The sequence below is a fragment of the Morone saxatilis genome, unplaced genomic scaffold (assembly GCF_004916995.1).
Source record: "Morone saxatilis isolate NCDOM2014 unplaced genomic scaffold, NCSU_SB_2.0 Contig18, whole genome shotgun sequence".
In the NCBI taxonomy this organism is placed as follows: Eukaryota; Metazoa; Chordata; class Actinopteri; family Moronidae; genus Morone; species Morone saxatilis.
In genome coordinates this window covers 14,447,560-14,466,427 of record NW_023339740.1, presented here as the reverse complement: position 1 = coordinate 14,466,427, position 18,868 = coordinate 14,447,560, and the positions used below count along the sequence as shown (strand labels likewise).

The 18,868-nt window shown below is 38.9% G+C and overlaps 3 protein-coding genes across 3 annotated transcripts in view; 1 reads left to right on the top strand and 2 right to left on the bottom strand.

Moving 5' to 3' along the window:
- The window catches only part of irf6 (interferon regulatory factor 6), a 5,127-nt gene extending 1,367 nt beyond the window's left edge, over positions 1-3,760 (bottom strand). The window contains exons 1-7 of the mRNA XM_035661112.1: positions 3,526-3,760; positions 3,005-3,183; positions 2,285-2,480; positions 2,098-2,196; positions 1,711-1,977; positions 474-866; positions 208-326 (exon numbers count right to left, since the gene is read on the bottom strand). Of these exons, the coding sequence (XP_035517005.1) occupies positions 208-326; positions 474-866; positions 1,711-1,977; positions 2,098-2,196; positions 2,285-2,480; positions 3,005-3,178 (1,248 nt within the window). The 5' untranslated portion in view covers positions 3,179-3,183; positions 3,526-3,760. The remainder of the gene's footprint in view (positions 1-207; positions 327-473; positions 867-1,710; positions 1,978-2,097; positions 2,197-2,284; positions 2,481-3,004; positions 3,184-3,525) is intronic.
- A 2,006-nt stretch (positions 3,761-5,766) lies between these two features.
- LOC118328511 (guanylyl cyclase-activating protein 1) lies at positions 5,767-8,550 on the bottom strand. Its single transcript, XM_035662270.1, has 4 exons — positions 8,359-8,550; positions 7,378-7,527; positions 6,263-6,353; positions 5,767-6,103 (listed from the first exon to the last, which is right to left on the bottom strand). The coding sequence occupies exons 1-4, from the start codon at positions 8,548-8,550 to the stop codon at positions 5,973-5,975; spliced, it is 564 nt and encodes a 187-aa protein (XP_035518163.1). The 3' UTR covers positions 5,767-5,972.
- A 4,474-nt stretch (positions 8,551-13,024) lies between these two features.
- LOC118328841 (uncharacterized protein C6orf132 homolog) overlaps positions 13,025-18,868 on the top strand; it is a 9,250-nt gene continuing 3,406 nt past the window's right edge. Inside the window, exons 1-3 of the mRNA XM_035662759.1 lie at positions 13,025-13,251; positions 15,882-15,970; positions 18,466-18,559. Of these exons, the coding sequence (XP_035518652.1) occupies positions 13,173-13,251; positions 15,882-15,970; positions 18,466-18,559 (262 nt within the window). The 5' untranslated portion in view covers positions 13,025-13,172. The remainder of the gene's footprint in view (positions 13,252-15,881; positions 15,971-18,465; positions 18,560-18,868) is intronic.

Sequence of the window (18,868 nt, the reverse complement as noted above, 5' to 3'; positions counted from 1 at the left end):
TCTTTTCTAACAATGAAATGTTTCTATGCAGTTGGTTATTTATATGGAGTCAACTATTCTTTCAACTGCTGTAAAAAAGAGACGGAGATTGTTCATGCACAGGTATAAAGTGAAGAGTCTGACAGCTGATTACTGGCCTGTATTGTTTCTCGATGACCACAGAGGTTCATTACTTTATTCAAACTGTTGTTACAAAAACCTTCTCACCTGAACCATGATGAGTTTCCTCTCTTTGGGTCTCCCATCAGGCCACTCCTCTCCAAAACACAGGTTGATTTCAAACTGAGGGGGGATTGGTGTCTGGCCACGCTGGTGGGCTATCACTCCTGCACACCAAAATCATTTGTTACAATTCTGTCTCAGAGGAAATTACATTTTTTTTTTAAAATACAAGCAAAGACCATAATTTAAATAACATCCCTATAAAACCAGAGCTCCTAATTGTGACAATAAAAAGTGAGAATTCTACTTACCACTGAGAAAGGACTCCAGGCAAAAGAGTTTGACCTTCCTCTGGCGCTCAATAAGATTTGGTGCAGTTGGATTTGGAGCACAGGGACCAGACCAGTAGACCTTACACTGGCAGAGACGGACTGCATAGATATCGTGGCCATTGACCTCCAGGATGAGGCCTCTGTCCATCACATCCAGCAGGCGGCTAGTGAAAACCCTCTGCTTGTCGTTGGCAATGTGCTCTGTGGTCGGGAAGCGCAGCTGCTCCAGGTTCACCGGCCCGAACAGCTCCTCCTGGTTGACCATGGGGCCGAGGTCTCCGTAGAACAGCCTGCAGCCCTGTGGGTTACTGACGGTGGCTGTGGGACACATCTCCTTCCCTCTGTACAGGAACTGCACCTCCAGGTCTGTCACTGGGTCAAAGAAAAATTAAGGCACATGTTAAAACTAGGTTCGATGTACAACTTAAAAGAAAAAAAGGGTTCAGTTCACCCAAAAAACTCCTGTACTCCTGAACTGTACTGGAAGGGCCCCCAAGGGTTGGAGGTATATCAGTGTAGATCTAGTTTAATTAAAGAAATATGTATGGTGATATTCTATAATTTTCTTACTGTCTGCAAATTATTTCTAACAAGTTCTGTCTGTGTGGCTTATTCCTCTGTGTTAAGATCAAATCAATAAGCCACATTGTTGCACTAATTGTGCAAACACACACAAAAAACTAGGCCTGCAAGATATAAAAAAAATATCTAGAAACAGCATATTGCGATTATTTTGACAGATATTGCGATATGATTCACAATTATTAATTGTGGAAATGATCGTTTTGTATCCAATTTGCATATTGCACTTGGCCATTTTGATTAATTGTGCAGCCCTAGACTGTTTTAGGAAATAACACACCCTTCTTCAAAGGTTTGTGACCCTTTTTTAAAAATGTATGTGAATATATGGAACCAATGGGGTTGAGGCTTGAGACAAAACACAGAGTTAGTTATGGTTAATTGGATTTGTTAACAATAACAAATCTATAGAATATTAAATCTTTCTAACACCATGCACCTGCTTTTCTATCTAAAGTATATTTCTCTTTTTAAAAAAAAATTATTTTCTTTTCCAAATGTTAACATTACATACACCCCTGGACTGAGCTATAGTAGCTATCCCCAAAGCTACAGCAGGTATCCACACCTCTAAATCCAACTCTACTGACTGAAGTCAAAGACAACAACAATACCAGAAGAAGTCCATGCTTACTCGGGAGTGAACTGATCCACATTTCAGGAGAGGCAAACAGGGCGTCCGGTAAAGGAGGGGGCTGCATTAAGGGGTCAGGCAGGGGAGTGGGGGGCATGTCATTTAAGGGTGTGGGGTGCATCTCCACATCCACAGGCTCCTCTTTAGGCCAGATCTTAGCAGGCTCCTCTTTGGGCCAGACCTCATTTGAAGGGGGGCAACTAGGGGGCTGCATGGAGGACTCTGAGCCCATAGGAGACCACATAATGAGAGGAGAGGGGCTGGTGCCTGAAGGACGAAAGAGAGAAGAATTAGTTGTTAACAGAAATCAAACTGCATCTCACTGCTTTTTGAGAAAAAATAAAATACACAATAAATACATGAAATGCATTTTGAGAAGTCATTTACCATTGGATGGGTATGGAGGGAGAGACTCTGGTGTATCTGGAATATCTTCCTCACCACCATCTTCATCATGTGGAGTCCAAGAACCGGCGTCTGAAGACCCTGTGGGGTGGGAGACAGGATTTAAAGAAAAGGTCAATATTACAAAAAACATGAAAATGTGTAAAGATGAATTGAGGCTCTTATTTACCTTGGTTACTGAGGGGCTGTGGGATCTCACAGACATCGTATATCTTCAAAGGATTCATGGGGACTTCTTTGGTGCCATCATAAACCAGGTTGAACTCTCTGCTTTTGTTCAGGGCACATCGAAGCTGAGCTTTCCACTTCGCAGGATCAGGTTCATCAACTCCCTCTTGGAACTTCCCAGTCTCCACAGCCCAGGCCTGGAGGCACATTTAAATAAAACGGAGGTATCAAAATCACCGTCTTCGTCACAACTGCTTTATAGAATGCACTCATACAAGGAATGAACACAACGTCTGATTAAATACCTGCACACAGTCTCATAAAGATGGATCCCAACAACATCAGACTAAGATCTTTGATTGCAGCAACACAAACACAGACAGTCACTTACACCCTTGGTCTATACATATGACCAACGCTCCCTAATGCTTGAGGCCAGAGAGATTTACATACCTGGATTGCAAAACCAGATGCTGAGACATGCAAAGGTCTGGTCTTGAGTTTATGCTGAACAATTGGGCCCCTTTTAAAGCTTAATTACCAGGTCTGAACCAGCATAAACCTCGCTTGAACATGGGATGAAACATAATGGACTACAGTGTGCTCCCTGTCTGTGCAGCAGTGCCAGAGGGTGACTGTCTGTCTCAAGGTAAACAAACGCTTTACGCACACTCACCTCAACGCTTTAGGTCTGTTAAAGACAGGTAGTTGAGACTCCTACCTTAAATATGGTGTCCTCGTCCTCGTGCTGGGGTGTGTGACGTGTGGCGTGTTTCCATGGGATCCTGAAGCGCATGGCCTCACGGTCAATCCACACCAGACCCGGGTATCGCCCGCTGTCCACCTGAGCGACCAGCCAGGGCTTCAGCCGGACACGTCGAGGAGTGACTGACATCCTGACTGAGGAAATAAAAGGCACAGTGAGTCAGCCCACAGCGGATTGTAAACCGTGAACCGGCTCACGGATACATCCAACACAGGCCTGCTCAGTGACACACAATGCTGCAGCCCTATCCGGCAAATCCGGATTTTCCAAACATTTTTTTTAAGCTTCCATGTCCACACCTTGACACAGGAAACCGTATTTGTTTGTCGGGTCGCTACAAGGTTAGAAGTTGCGTAAAAGGAACCACAATGTCTTTTTTTTTTTTTTTTTTTAATGTGAGAATTACAGCAGAACTGATCCCAAACTCAAATAAACAAAGCGACCAAACACGATACCAAAGAACGACACACACATACCTGTGCAGAAGCAGGAAGTGGGAGCCCTCTCTCTCTCTCTCTCCTCGTCGGTCGGCGGGAGCAACCGGATAAAAGCGTCCGGTGTTCAGAAACTCCCGCAGCCGGTTGCCTCGGGACGAAGTTCAGCGACAGCCGCTTGTTGGACGGTGAGCGAGCATAACAACAGGAGACAAGTTAACCTCGGAGAACGGCGGAGAGCTGATGTTGTTCCCCTCGGTTGGCCCTTCCCCTTTTCCCTCACCGAAACTCAGGTACGGGCGTGACGTCACGACGGCGACACACCTTTTCCCCGAGCAGCGTCTCGTGAAGCACGTGGACAGGGCAATTGAGCTTTCTGTTTTTTCCACGGGAACCAACTTCGAGGAGACTAAGATGTGTTTTATATGAGCTTTATGAGAATAGATAATCCTATACAATGATCCTGATCTGGACATAGATAGTTTTAATGTTTTAATTAAAGCTGTTTGTTATGGCCACGTGTATTGAAAACATAATACTGACAGCTGTGTTTGTTTTTTTCGTCAAAAATTTCGTCATTTTACAGGCACATATCATTTAACACACAGAGAAATTTAGGAAAAAATTAAACATGTGTTTTCTTTTTCTCAGGGAGTTAGATTACATTAGAATTAGAGAATTATCAATCAATAAATACTTTTAGTTTACTAGTTAGGGTTTGTAGAAAACAATTTTTTCCACTGATTTATTTACTTTTTTTCTGTAATTTTATGTTAATTGTTGAAGGGTGTGAGCATAAAAATGCATAGCTACAGTATTATTATTATTATTATTATAACTCTAGGCTATAAGTATCTTATAGGCTACAAGTCTATGGTCTAGGCTGATATATCCCAATCCCACATCCAGAACTGCACACAGGATTCATGACTTGACTCAGACCGGTAACAACAGTGGCACATGTCAAGTGGACGGCTGATGGTGATCCAGTCGGTAATAGTCACCAAAACAGGCCGACAACAACAAACCACTCCCTGAAACTACTCATGGCTTTGGGAGCGTGTGTCGGCTGTCAGCTGCGCATTTTCACTTTTGGTGTTCCTGGTTTCGGCACAATATGCGCAATGAGCCTGTTGCGTGTGTGTGTGATGCTAACTATGCGTTTTGCATTCTGGGATGAATGCTTGGACGTGGGGCTGTTTTGGGTCATCGGCTTAGTGCCAGCTGTCGGTAGCATCACAAAGGGCATAATGTATGCAGTGGTTCCCAACCTGAGGGTCAATGTCCCCCAAAGGGTACACAAATCTACTGTAAAGGGGTCACCAGACGATTAAAGGGATGAAGAAAAAATACTTGTTTTGCACATAATTAGGCTTCTGACTTTTATGAAGACCTGTCTATTATGGGATAGATTAATTAATGTTAATGCTGGATGTGCTTCTTGCTTAACCCTTTACAACAAAATGAGAAAATCTGCATCATCTGTTAAATATCTTTAAGAAAGTACACATATCAAAATTAAACTGTGTAATGTTGTGCAATTGACAACTGAAGAACAACAAAGCTTTAAGCTGCTTTCAGTCATATGACAATGTGAAGGGCTACAGACACATATAAATACACACATCCTGATTGTCCTAAAGAATAATAAACTGTCAACATTCAAAAGGATTCCTTCTTGCCAGCTTAATTATGTTTTTCCTGTGCGGGCTGGACGCCTTCTGATGATGCTGGAACACAACTAGAGGCTGATTAAAGAACAAAGTCACATGATTCTGATACGTTTATTGTTTATTTTAAAATGTACATTACAGTTACTGTCCAGTGAGTCTACCTCAGTGTAGGTCATTTTTGCATCAAAATCATTGAAGGCATAAAAGAGGTTTGCTGTAAAGGCTTTATAAAAATACCTACACTCCTGCAATGGCTCAGAAGAAGGGAAATCTCAGGAGGATTTACTGTACAGAATATACAATATATATTTAAGAAAGTTAAAAGGTCTCCAGATTCTGCTGGTATAGTAGCTTTTACCTAAACACATAAAGTTCAACATGTATTTGATGTCAAACAGCATGCAATGGTTAAAATCCATGGCAATAATGGCACTTAATGTTCAATGGACAGAAATCATGCAGTGTTTCATTTCACCTGGAGGATGCCAGCATGTTATGTAACTTATATACATAAAGTAGAATCCGGACTTGTTTTCATTGTGAATTTCTGTCACATCAGTAGAAATCTTGTTTCATTTTTCTAGATGCATATGCATTGAGTACAACTTTAATATAGCTGGGAGTCCCTGCCGGCCCATGAATAGGTGAAGAAAAACCAAAACAGTACAACTGTGGTGTACTCTCACAACGACCCGGAGGTCGGTCCACATCCATTTGTCCTGATTATGATTTGCAGATCATCCTGAACCCACATCTTCATCATCCGGCTGTGGCACAGTTACACAAAAACATTTAGGGTCCATAGAGCTGGAAATATCAGATGTTAACCCTCATCTCTCCTTGAATTTTTTGGACAATGTGTGTGAGGTCCAAACTCTCTGTTAGCGTCTTCAGCAGCATTTCGTCATTCTGGACCCCCTCCATGAACTCATCATAGGACAGTTCACCTGGAAAACATACAAACTGAACTCAAATCCTTGAATGTTGATGGAGATATTTAATGAGTAATTTGCCCTGGTTAAGATATTCATCTTTTTTCTCACACATCCCCCCAACCTGGTTGGTTTGCCCAATGTATGACTAAAGATTTCACCCCAGGGTCTTACCATCTCCATTGATGTCAATCTTGTCAAACACCATGTTAGCAAAGTTCTCGGCTGACATCTCACAATCATTTCCGTTGATTGCACGGATGGACTGAACAAGACACAAAGACAAGAGATCATATTAAGGAACAGTGGTGTACAGTAACTAAGTAACTTTAAGTACAAGTACTGTATTTAAAGATCCAGTGTGTAGGATTTAGTTGCGAATAGCAGTGTAGTTTCAGATTGTAACTCCCTTGGTTAACCCTACCCTTCCAAGTGCAAAGGGAAAACAATGGTGGGTATGAAACACTCAAAGACGCAAATGGCCTTACCTAGAGCAAGTGTTTGGTTTGTCCATACCAGGCTACTGTACAAACATGGCGGTTCAACATGGCGCCCTCCATGAAATACAACCTGCGGCTTCTTCTATTAAATTCCATTTTTGCCAATAAAGCTTCCTAAATGTTACACACTGGACCTTTAAATATGATTTTTTACTGTTTTTATTTGATGCTACTTAAATGTTGTACTTTTTACTACTTTATTTAGTTATTATTGATACTTTACAGATTCAGATTGTCTATTTCCCCGCTAAAGTCCTATTTTAATTTAAAATAAAGTTGTGTCTGAAGCGACACAAGGTAAAACTCACACAAAAAGCTTAGAGATTAGAGCAAAGTCCCTAAAAATGAACTTTTATTCCCCATTAATAATCTTGACACCTCTCAGATTTATCTTCTGACCCTGTTGAGGGGGACCGACCACTGGGGGAAACTGCCTAATAGTAAATATAAAGTAATTACAGCTTCAAAAGCTATAATGCTGCTTAAGAATTGATGCTTCAATATTAACAATCTAATAATTTAGCTGATAACATTTAGCTGATAATACTTCTGTACATGTATTCATAAACTGTTGCATATATTTCTTCAACCAGTAGATGTCAGTTTGGTGTCATCTATTTGCCTCTGCACCTTTGTGTTACCTGAATAGGTCCCACTCCGCTCTAAGCCTGAGTGGGGATTTCTGTGCCTTGTATCTAATTCAGACCCCAGTGGACTTAGCAGGTTGTTCCAGGACAAATCTTGGGATTTTCCAAGGTCTTTTATTAAGCTATGAAGGCTCATGCGCACCCTGATTATCTGAAGCAGCTCTTCACGGTCGATGCAGCCACTCCCGTCTATATCATACAGCTTAAAGTACCAGCGGAGCTTCTGTTGCACTTCTCCTTTTAGCACCAGGCTCAGAGCAGCTACATACTCCATGAAATCAATGAAACCATCCTAGAAAAGAAAAGGACACCATGAACATTGTCATTAGCAGAGCAGTGTGGCATTCAAGGTATACTGCGACAACGATAATAATACAATAAAAAAACAGGCAAATTGTGGAATTGTGGGCCTGCTGTTAATAATCTTTGCTACACTGTTCTACACCACCAGAAATTACTTAATAATACTGTCAGACAGAGAGATGTATTCCCAATTAGTAGCATACGCCTGCTCCTAGTCACATGTATGTAAAAAGAAGTGGCACCTGTCTTGTTTAAGGTTGTGGGTCAGTTGGGTAAGCAGCAGCAACGGGATAAGACCCCTCTCTTATAGAATAAGTTCCTTGTAAACATATTTCTATTAGCAGAAATAACAACATCAACTTTACTCTACTCAAAACCCAAAATATTTTCACTGTCAAAAAAGAAGAAATAAACACAAACCTGTTTCATTGCTCATAGTTAATAGACATGAAATAGATGTAATTGGTAGAAATAAAGCATGTAAAAATTAAACAGAAATAATTTAAATAAAATCTTTGTGGATTCTCTGATGAGGAGTATAAATCCATTTATATTTTTGTCAGTATTATTAAAATATTACAAGTATGATTTAGATTATTTATGTTAGTAGATTTATCATAAGATACATACCTGCAAATACATACACTGAATGTGAACTAAGCCTTCTTTTAGTACAAAGGTTGTAAATATTGCACTGTATTTAATTCCAATGCTATTCAGTAAAAAGAAAAAAAGTAGTACATTTAGAGATTCAACTTTACTGATACAGTATGATAAGAATAATTGTATAAACCTGCCAGAAGATTATAAATGGTCTTACATCATTCATATCAAATGTTGAAAACATAGTCTTAACGTAGGCATTTGATGCATCCGATAGATTCTTCAGGCCAAAGAACTGCTTGAACTCATAAAAGGTGAGAAGTCCAGATGGGCACTCGGTCATGAATTTTCTATACCACTGATGACTCTCACAAGCCTGGAGTTCGTCCACACCCACGGAGTTTCCCATGTCCGTAAAATAAAGATGTAAAAAATCCTGTAAAGATCATAACCAGAACATACTGCATCCACCAGGCATCCGAGCGTGGCCAGTATGTGGACGGTTTTTCAAACAGCAGGTTTCAGTGTGTGTGTGTGTGTGTGTGTGTGTGTGTGTTAGCCAATCATCTCTGTGTGTGTGTTTGTGTGTATGTGAAAGGCTCAGAAGTTGTAGGCTAATCCACTTTGAGGAGACCTAAGAGCAGAAATAAACCCTTGTGTAAGCTACACGATGACATCAGCTGACCAAAAGATTTCTGACTAGCTTTTATGAATCAAATATCAAGTATTACTGCTCAATTAGATTTAGGTTTGATACGGTAGCATGCTAATATTTGTTTATTAGCACTAAATAATCCTTTGGGGACCATGAATGTATGACGATATTTTACAGTGAACCATCCAATAGTTGTTATTCGATATGTATAAGAACTGAAAAACTCAACCTCATGGTGGACAGGAAAAATAATAGATTTACCAAAGTCAGTAGGATTCCACCTCCAGAGACCATGCACTTCTGTACAAACCTTCATGGCAATCCAGCCAACAGTTGTTGAGATATTTCAGTCTGGTGGACCCACTATAAAACAGAATCATAAACCATGATTTTGCTTTATTGTCGGATGTTATTTGGTCCTCTCACAGATGAAATGGGGGCCACTGCAACTCAGATGGCATTGTGATTGTGGGAGTTTGGGCCATCCCTCAGTCAGCACTGTGAATGTGTTATTCCTCTGTTACATGAACTTAACCTCCCAGCGAGGGGTTCATTGACACCCAGGTGAAAAGAAAAAGTAAACATAAAAATGGAAGCCAACCATAAAATGCAGCATTAACCTTTTGCTATATTGAAAAGGTGTCGAAGCAGTCCATGCATACAATGTGTGTTTGGACTATAAGTTAGAAAATGGACTATCAAGGACTAATTTTCAAAATACAGCATTGCACCTATTTAAGGCAAACATGAGTTTGAGAATATTTGTCCATATTCATAAATCTCCATTCCTTAAGTCTTATCACTGTAGTCCTGAGTGGTCTTTCAGCTTACTGTAGTTTAACTGGAGGAATGGCAGCCACTGGGTTTCTTTAGATCCTCTTAAAGCTCCCCCACCTGCTGTCAGATCCACTGCAGTGGTACCTGGTTTGTTGGACTGGACGGAGATGTGTAAGTGTAAAACTCCCCAGCACATTAAAAGGTTAAAGGGCCAGTTCCCCCAAATTACAAAACACCTACTTAGTGTTATCTAGCTGTGCCAATATTTACCTTAGCATGAAGATGTTTGCTTCCACCAATGGAGGTGAATGACATTTAGTTGTATTTATTTATTTATTTTTGATAGGGAGAAGGGAGTTAGCCAAAGAGTTAGCCACAAAAAGTTGTCTAAAAGTCACATTTTAATCTATTGTCCTTGTTACATACTCACCCAATAAAATAGTATAACATTAAAATGAAGTCATCTATTAAAATAAGTTAGTGAGCATGCAGAATAATAGTTAGGGAATAATAATATTGGTTAAAAATATATAATCCAAGACATCATCAGGACTACATTACAAAGTACTAACTGAAACATGCAACACAGAAGCATAAAGTACACAGAGCAAACAACGTGTACATAGACATACCTAAATAACTCTGGTAGAATAAAAGCAAGAATACAATGAAAGACACGTATACAAACTCACACACACCTCACTGTGAACTACTTCCACTGAATGAAAATGAAACCTGCCTTCAAGTGACACATCAACAATGCTGATATACACTGAACCGGCTTTTCTCTTCTTAGCAACTGCACACATTCTTCCACAACAATATATCAGGTTTTGATATCATCTGTAGTTTCAATTACATTTACAACTGATTCATCGTGATGGAATGCAAAATATTCATGGTCTTCATTTCCTTTGACTGCCTGCGTCTGGAAACGCACAATGTCAGCTGTCTTCGTACTCTTTTATGATTTTGCAACTGAACAGTCAGTGCCTGTATGATTTGTGGATACATTTAGAATGGAACAAAGGGAAGCAGAAGTTGATTAGAAGAAATGCTGTATATTGAACACTGCTGTGTTTCAATAAAACATGATAAAACTTGTATCAAATTTGTAATCAAGTTTATTAGTTGACATGCAATTAAAAGTCAACAAAATGTCATTGTTGTGCCTAATGCTCATAATGTGGCAATAAGTAATTAATAAATGATTGAATAAGAGAGCTAACAATGCCCCAAACTGGTTACCTGCTCACACCTGTACAGTACATTCAGGACAGTGAAGCAGGTAAAGTGTTAAAAGCACTTGCCAGCACATTCTTCACATTTCAGCCAGCATCGGTAGGGAAGAGTTCTCAGGACAGAGAAACTGGATGGACCAGTCTCGTCAGTCTCCAGGACAACTGAGGTTTAGGTGCGACAGACAGACTTAACAGAAACACTGTGACTGTAGCCAGGAGGAAAAACATTGGTTTTCTGGAAAGCATTAATGTTTCAAAAGTTCCACTGTTATGTAATTAAAGGCATGGGGCTCCTCCTGTTCCTCATTTTATGATAAAACTTTTAAATATTTTTCATTCTACATTAAATACCAAATTCAGGAATTAGATCCAACATACTAAATAATGATGCCTGTAGTTATTATTACTACATAATTCTTTATCTTTAGTTGTTATTACCAAAGACTGGAAATAAGCACACTGGTTACCTCCTCTGCTCCGAGGTTGTGAAGAAACAGAGATTACCGTTTAGGTCAGATGTGCATTAGGTGAATGTTGTCACTGTCAAGGGTCAGCTGTCTCTGAGCTTTAGAGGATTCTTGATCCTCTTTATTCAAGACTCTTCTACATCATACATTTATCCTCCGGACAAAGGTCACACGGCTCACCATCCTTAGGTCAATAACACCATGGAATTCAGGCAATTAAATAAATAAAAAAGGGATTCATAACAAAAACTTAATGCCTAAAACATTATTAATAAATAACTGAGCAAATACCCAGAGGGATAAATAGCATGGCACATTGTTATGTTAAGCCTTCTGACAAACACTGAATGCATATATCTCTGCAGTCCTGAATGGATTACATGTTTAAGAATTCAGTTTAAGATTGTTTTAAGTCCATTGTTTGGCTCCATTATATATTTAAAAAAATCCTGTTAAAAGTTTCACAGTCTAGGTTCAGGACAAAGACAGAGCATGTTTTTACTGTATAAACCCTCCTCACTCGTCTGTGCCACATTGTAAAAAGCTTTAATATACCTGTCTGTATAGGCTGGCATTTTTATAACAAATAATTACACTTTTTATTTTGATTTAGTTCTCCATGTTTAACCATTTCCTGGATTCATTTACTTGTATTTCATGGTCTTTAATGTGCACCAGCAAGTCACCCAATGATAGAAGTTGTATTCAGATAACTAAAGTAAAAGTAGCAATACTACAATGTAAAAATACTCGTTAAGTTAAAAGTAAAGGTCCTCCATTCAGTTTTAACTTATGTAAATATCCGTAAGCATTATCAGCAAAATGTACTTAAAGTATGAATTATTGGATTATTATTAATGATGCATTAAGCAGTACTTGTAATGTTGTAGCTGGTTAGAGTTACTTTTAACTGCTTTATATGCTTTTGGGTAAATGTTGTGGAGTCAAACACACAATACAAGTAGAGTGCAAGTGTAGTAGAATAAGATAGAAATACTGAAGCACAAAGACATTAAAGTTGTATTTAACAGCGGTGGAAGAACTATTAAGATCTTTTACTGGTCACACTTTACAATAAGGGACACAACATTTTGAGTTGTTACCAGGGAACAAACGAGGGACTAACTGCTAGTGAACCATTAGTTAATGAATAATTCCTAATCAAAGTGTCATATGTTTACTTAAGTAAAAATAGCAATATCACAAATAAAACAAACATGGGCTCTGTTGTTAAATTATTTTTATACTATTAGATTATTATTATCAATGTATTAACATGTATTTAAATGTTGTAGCCGGCCGCAGTAAAACTAATCATATTCTTTTTTATACTGTTGGGGTTAATTTAAAGTAACTAATAACCACAGATTCTTAACAATTAAGTTAAAAGTATAATATAAAATAGAAATAGAAGTGGAGAGTAGCATAAAATTAAAACTAAAAGTAATTTAGAAGTAAATGTACTTAAGTAAATGTACTTTACTTTAGTTACTTTCCACCTAGGCGATCCGGGCCCCGAGCAGTGAGAGCACAGTGCGCATTAAAGCGAGCGAATGAGACTAGTCGAGCCACAGGTAAACTCAGGTGCGCTTTGTGCTGGAATGTGTCTAAAAAGGAGAGCCGAGGCCTCACCTGTTAGGGAGTGTATGAAAACAGGGAGGCACACAGTGAAAGGAGAGTGGGCGGGGTTAGCTCCATTTTCTCTGTCTCCGTCCTGAAAAAGTTTGCACCAAATCACTGGAGTCAGGTTTACCTGTTGAGCGCTGGAGCACCTGTTCGCGAAGGTTCACCTGCTCAACTTCTTGCCTCGGATTTTACCTGTTCATCAAAATGCGTCAATAATCCAGCCTGAGCCGAACAGTCGTATCAACACACCAACCAATCAATAATCATGAAGAGGGGAACGCTGAACTTCTTGGGTCGGAAGAACCAGTCTCTTTTCGACACCAATATCAAATTCAAGGACGTGGGTGAGTACACTGCTCACAGGGCCTATAGGATGTAATGGAGAATATAAATATCAACATGAACGAGTCACTGAAGCGTAACACGACCTTTGTACTTGCTGTTGACATAGACAAACGTGTAGGCTGTGTAAACTTCATAACTGCTGACCCTAAAGGAAATCTCATCTGCATTTTAGTGTTTCTTTATGCCTGATGAACAGATAAGAGCAGGTGCCATGAAGGGAATGTGATTAATCCATGAAAAAACCCTCTTTCATAAATGTTATGTCCCTTCTTGGTAAATCCAGGTGACCTTCATACTGACTTGCCCTCTGTCATCCACACATTTTGTTCACTGTGTGTAGTTTTGTGAATGCTTTGAGGAAATAAGGAATTGTGGTTTAGGACAGGCAGGTTTGGGACTCCAGCCAAGTGGGCAAATAACTATAAATAAATAATATATCTCCGTATCTGGAAGGATGTCTAAAGCTGTTTTTAGTGATTATTACAGTTCTGACCTGTTGTTTAAGTGAATATGAGTCAGCTGTATTCTCGGGCTTCTATTGATTATTATTTATTTATTACAGGTGAAATATCCTGAAGAAAACTAGACAATAGGGCTGGAAGATACATTATATTATACGACCACATTACTTTTGCTTAAATACCTTTATATCAATACACTATTTTAAGGATTTGGGAATTTGGGCCATTATTAGTACTATAAGATAGTAACATATAGCAACATATATACATATTGCTACAACTGAACAAACTTAATCTGCTGAGGAAGACCATGAGATACAGTTGAAAGCTCTATAAAGAGATAGTAAGTGTTACATATATTCCAATACCATTTTTTCCTTTCCCAAACTGATTCTGATACCTGAACTTTGTGTATTGTCCAATACAGAATACCAATCTGATACATGTAATAAAATAGATGATTGCTGTCATTGTTAAGGTTAAACCCCCTGTCAGAAACACAGCAGGGCGGGAAAAAATGGCACTGTTGGGAAGTAGCAGGGATAATAAATTAGGTAGCATCGGATCAGTGCACAGATGCGTACTCACTAATACCCAATATCGTATGTTCGCATTGAAGGACTTTACGATACTGGTATCGGTATCGTAACAACTTTTGCAAGTGGACCCTTTTATTTGTCAAATTACAACACCAAAGAGGAAAAATTATGACCATATATTATTATATATTTCACTCAGCTCAGACAATTCAATAATAAAAAGATTGTTCTCAAATGTAACGCAACCTTTAAGACCAGGAAAAGACAACTTTTTAGATTGTACCACAATCGTAAGGTAACACAGACTCCCAGACAGTGTCTACGCTCACGTGTTAATATCAGTTTACTGATAAACTGCGTGGATCTATGTGAGATTACCTCTATTTGATTGAGCAGGAAACAAGAGCTATGCAAAACCACAACATGAGAGAGAACATTTGTCTATTTAAATCAGACAGGTGCACAATAGGGAAACTAATAATTTGGCTAGACTGGTTTAACACCACAGCAGTTTCTTCTGCTCATATAGTAAAGGAAAAAAACTTTGCTTTCCTTGTTGCATAAGTCAAGCTCTTCGGTCGATCTTTCTTCAGCCCCAATGGAAAGTGTTGCTCTAGAAGGCACACTAAGTGCCTCTCAGTGACAAGTTTCTGTCACCAGTCACTTGTTGGACAAACAAGATGACTGACACTGGAATGAAGAGCAAATGAATCAGCGACTCGTAAATTATTTTTCTCCAGCCAAACCCAGTGACCTCTGATTTTATCCGCTGGTTTAGGAGAATAAGGTTTTCAGATGCTCTTCCACGTGGCCAATGTCTAGGAGCACAAATGTGAGATAAAGACATCAGGCCATATTCTGACCATTTGCACTACAGTGAAGATTAAAAATATCTCTATGCACGATCGTAGATCATCATTATGCTTTGCTGTTGACAGTAGAAACAGTAAATACATGAAGAACTTTAAAAGCAACAATAACAGTAATGTTCAGCAGACAGGTAATGCCAGTTCTTTTGGAGAGAGTGAATATATATACGACGATACGATATATACGAATTAATTTAACCTAAATTCGTCCCAAGAAATGTTTAAATATGATTCACATTATTACCTTACTGTCTTGTTGTGATTTATTAAATTCAGTTGCCAGAAGCTTTTCACATAATGGTTAACATATCTGTTCATTTTATCATAAGTATTTAGTTGTCAACAACAAAACTGCCTGTAACCACACACAGAATCACACAGTTGACCTTTAGGTTGAGTGACAGCTACTAAGAGGCCACTTTGGTGCATCTAATTACCAGTACAATCACAAGAATGTATTAATCTTACCTGAAAGAAGAACAGTGGACACACTTTGAAAGGTTGAAATGAAACAAATTTTAGAAATGAATGGATTTGTATAAAATAATCATAAATATCGGAAAATGTTGCAGACAACCCAGAGTCCACAATGAGTTTATTGTTCTTTTAAATAGAAAGATATCTGGTTGTTTTCACAACCCCACTGTTCGTCTGCTGAGCTTTGATTTTACCAGAAATTGAATGGCTAAAATCATGAACTGAAACTTGTGTTGCTAACAAAAGGCTGGCAAGAGATTCAAATCTTTTTTTATTTCCTCAGATAATGCAGAGCTGGTGCTGGAATCATCAGCGATCCCCGAGTCGGGAACTGCCAGTGTGCGGGCCAGACCCACCGTCAAGCATCACCCTGTGAGTATCTCAGTGAAGCTTTGTGGTGCTTGGACAGTACTGTGGATATTTACGTTTATCTTTCAGTTTCTGACTTTGGAATAACATAAGATATGCGTATGAACAGTCTCCACCCTGTCATTTACCTGCAACTGAAGGATTACTTCATCTTGAACTCTGTATCTGCAAAGCTGCACAGATGCAAATTACCTGATAAAGGACAGTTGAGCGTGTAGAGTGTGTTTGAATCCGGCTCAGTTTAAATGAGCACTGGACATGTATGAATCTGAACAGATCTGTTTGGTGAAAGTGACTTTCCCTTGTAATATCTATACTACACTCCCATGTGGGGGTCATTTATCTGAAATGATAAGCAATATAACTATATGTGATAGATAACTCACAATGTGATATTATCACAACATGTCCACAATAAAGATGGTATCACCATCCAGGTACATCTTATAACTTACTGTAAGACAAAAAACAGTCAACAGTAAGTCATAAACAGTACAGAGCTTTATGTATTTATAGCAGTCAGGTGTTCTCTGTTTCATTTAATTTTAAATCTGTAAATCTGAATTGAAGAAATTCCTTACAATGTACAGCCGGTAATTCATACATTTAACAGAAACAACCATGCTTGGTATTGATAATGTATCACCAGTGGTGGAAAGTACATTCACTTAAGTACAGTTCTGAGTTCTACTATAGTTTACTTTAGTTTAGTTCAACTTGATGCCACTCCACTACATTTATCTAACAACTACACTTAGTAGTTACTTTTCAGATTTAGATTTTACAAAACATGTCAGCTCATACAGTACATTGTTAAAGCTTTTGTGGCCCCTTATTGAAATATTCAGTCTAGTTGGGGTCCCTTAAGTGCAGTATAATACTCACATAGGCCAGTCTGCAGCATTATAAGCACCTTTGAAGTACATTTTGCTGATAATACTTGTGCACTTAGACTAAGACTTTTACTTGTAATGTAGGATTTTCACTTGTAGTGTGTAGATATCCCAATAGATTGCTGCATTGTTCTACTGTCAATATGCAATAGTTTTCATTTTAAATGCTATTGGAAGACTTATCTTCACTCATAGCCCTACACAACTGTCTAGTCCTAGTCTGTCAGGCCTCCCATTATATCGTCATGGTGCAGATATAAATAAAAAGCTCATCTCTGCTCTGGTTCACACACCTCAGTGTTTGGGAGTGTTCTGTGAATGCGTCTGTGGCATGTGTTGGATGTGGCACACCCAGCAGCACATGGGCAGGACAGCTCAGACTACTGCGACTGATGAAAGTGACTCAGAGCGCTGGGGAACAAACAGACGAAATCAAACTGGATTGTACACCATTTTTACTGACACGCCCTCGTGTTCATACCTTTCAAAGAAACTACATAGGTGTCCTGTAATTATTAGTGAAGAGGGAGTAATGTCATTTAAGGTGTGATATCAGGCTGATGTCCAATTTATTTTAATCTAAAAAATATGTACTTTTAAGCTTACAGCTGTCTCAAAAAGAGATGTTTGACTTTTTGGGGTTTTGGTTGTTGGCTGAGTTTGCCCATAAAGTGAGAGCAGTTTTATTCTATGTATAAGAACTGTGTCTGTATGTATGGACTTTGAGTAGATACATTACACGTATAAAAACAAGCATTTAAAGCGCTGAAAAACAGTATCCCAGCAACCTTTATCCTAATTCATTACCAGACTTACTTTTTGAAGTGAGCTTGTTGCTTTATTGCATTAGCAGAGTGCTCAAAGAGCCTGCAGCACAATAGCGTCAAGAGGCACAGCAGTAAAAATATGTTTTGTGTTGGAAGGTTTTTTTTTCTTTTTTTTTGCCCTTTCGAAGGGCATATTCCCCGTTAACTTTTATGGACTTGTATTGTGTCAACACAGTCTGTGTTTATTTTAAGTGGCATTTGGGCCACAAGGAGAACAGCAAATCTCCCTCGATCACACACACACACACACACACACACAAAACACACCGGTATCTATGTGACAGCCTGTGATTTTCTCAGCCAGGCCTACTTTTAACAGTAGACAATGAGATGAATAATAGGTGTATCCTCTGATTCACCAAGTGCTCCTCATGAGCAAAGTATGTGAAAGTGTTACAGTGTACAAAAATGATCCTTTGGAAACCTCCACCTCCCATTTAGTCATGGCAAACTTAAGAATAGTCTAAAAAAATGCACTTGGAAACAGACATCTGAGTTTAGTGTATATTGTTACAGTAAGTTGCAGTAAATTGATGAATTTAATTTTGTGACAGAACACATTTTATTATATTCGCTGCAATGGGTTCCTTATAATACCAAGATCAGAGAGGCAATGAAATTATTCTATTAATGCTGATAATCTAAGTGTTGGACACGGTAATCTGTTTTCAAGGAATGTCGAGTACTGCATTGGTTGAAAACCGGTTTGTTCACAATACTTGCCAGTAAGAAGATGTTTAAAATATAAACAGTTTGCGTTTGTTTTTTTCCCTCACAGTCCTCAAGTTTGGACAGTTTTCATGGGTTTGCCGTCCCAACACCCAAAGTCCCCCTCCTGCCCCCTATGAATGGTCCAAAGATCAACGGTTCAGGTGAGCATCTACCTACCTCAAATATGTGCTTTAAGTTTAACATCTAAACGCTAGAATTTCATTATTGACACTCTGGTCGTTTGTGGTGCCTTTACTCAGACTCGGTTGATGGATCATGCCAATAAGAATGTGCCCATTAAAGGTTGAAAATGGAGGGCAGGTAAATGTTTGTCCAGGCAGTTGCTCAATAACTCTCCTGAATGTGTCCAAACAGCCATACCAGATGGCAAGCATATTTACAGAATGGGAGTGTTTGCATTTATAGAAAGAAGTGGATATCATTCATTTCTAAATCTATGTAAGATCATC

Coding starts and splice junctions, on each gene's coding strand:
- LOC118328511 (XM_035662270.1), bottom strand. CDS start 8,550: ATGGGAAACTCCGTGGGTGTGGACGAACTCCAGGCTTGTGAGAGTCAT. Junction 7,528..8,358: donor CAACATTTGATATGAATGAT/GTAAGACCATTT, acceptor TTTCTTTTCTAG/GATGGTTTCATTGATTTCAT. Junction 6,104..6,262: donor GATTGACATCAATGGAGATG/GTAAGACCCTGG, acceptor TATGTTTTCCAG/GTGAACTGTCCTATGATGAG.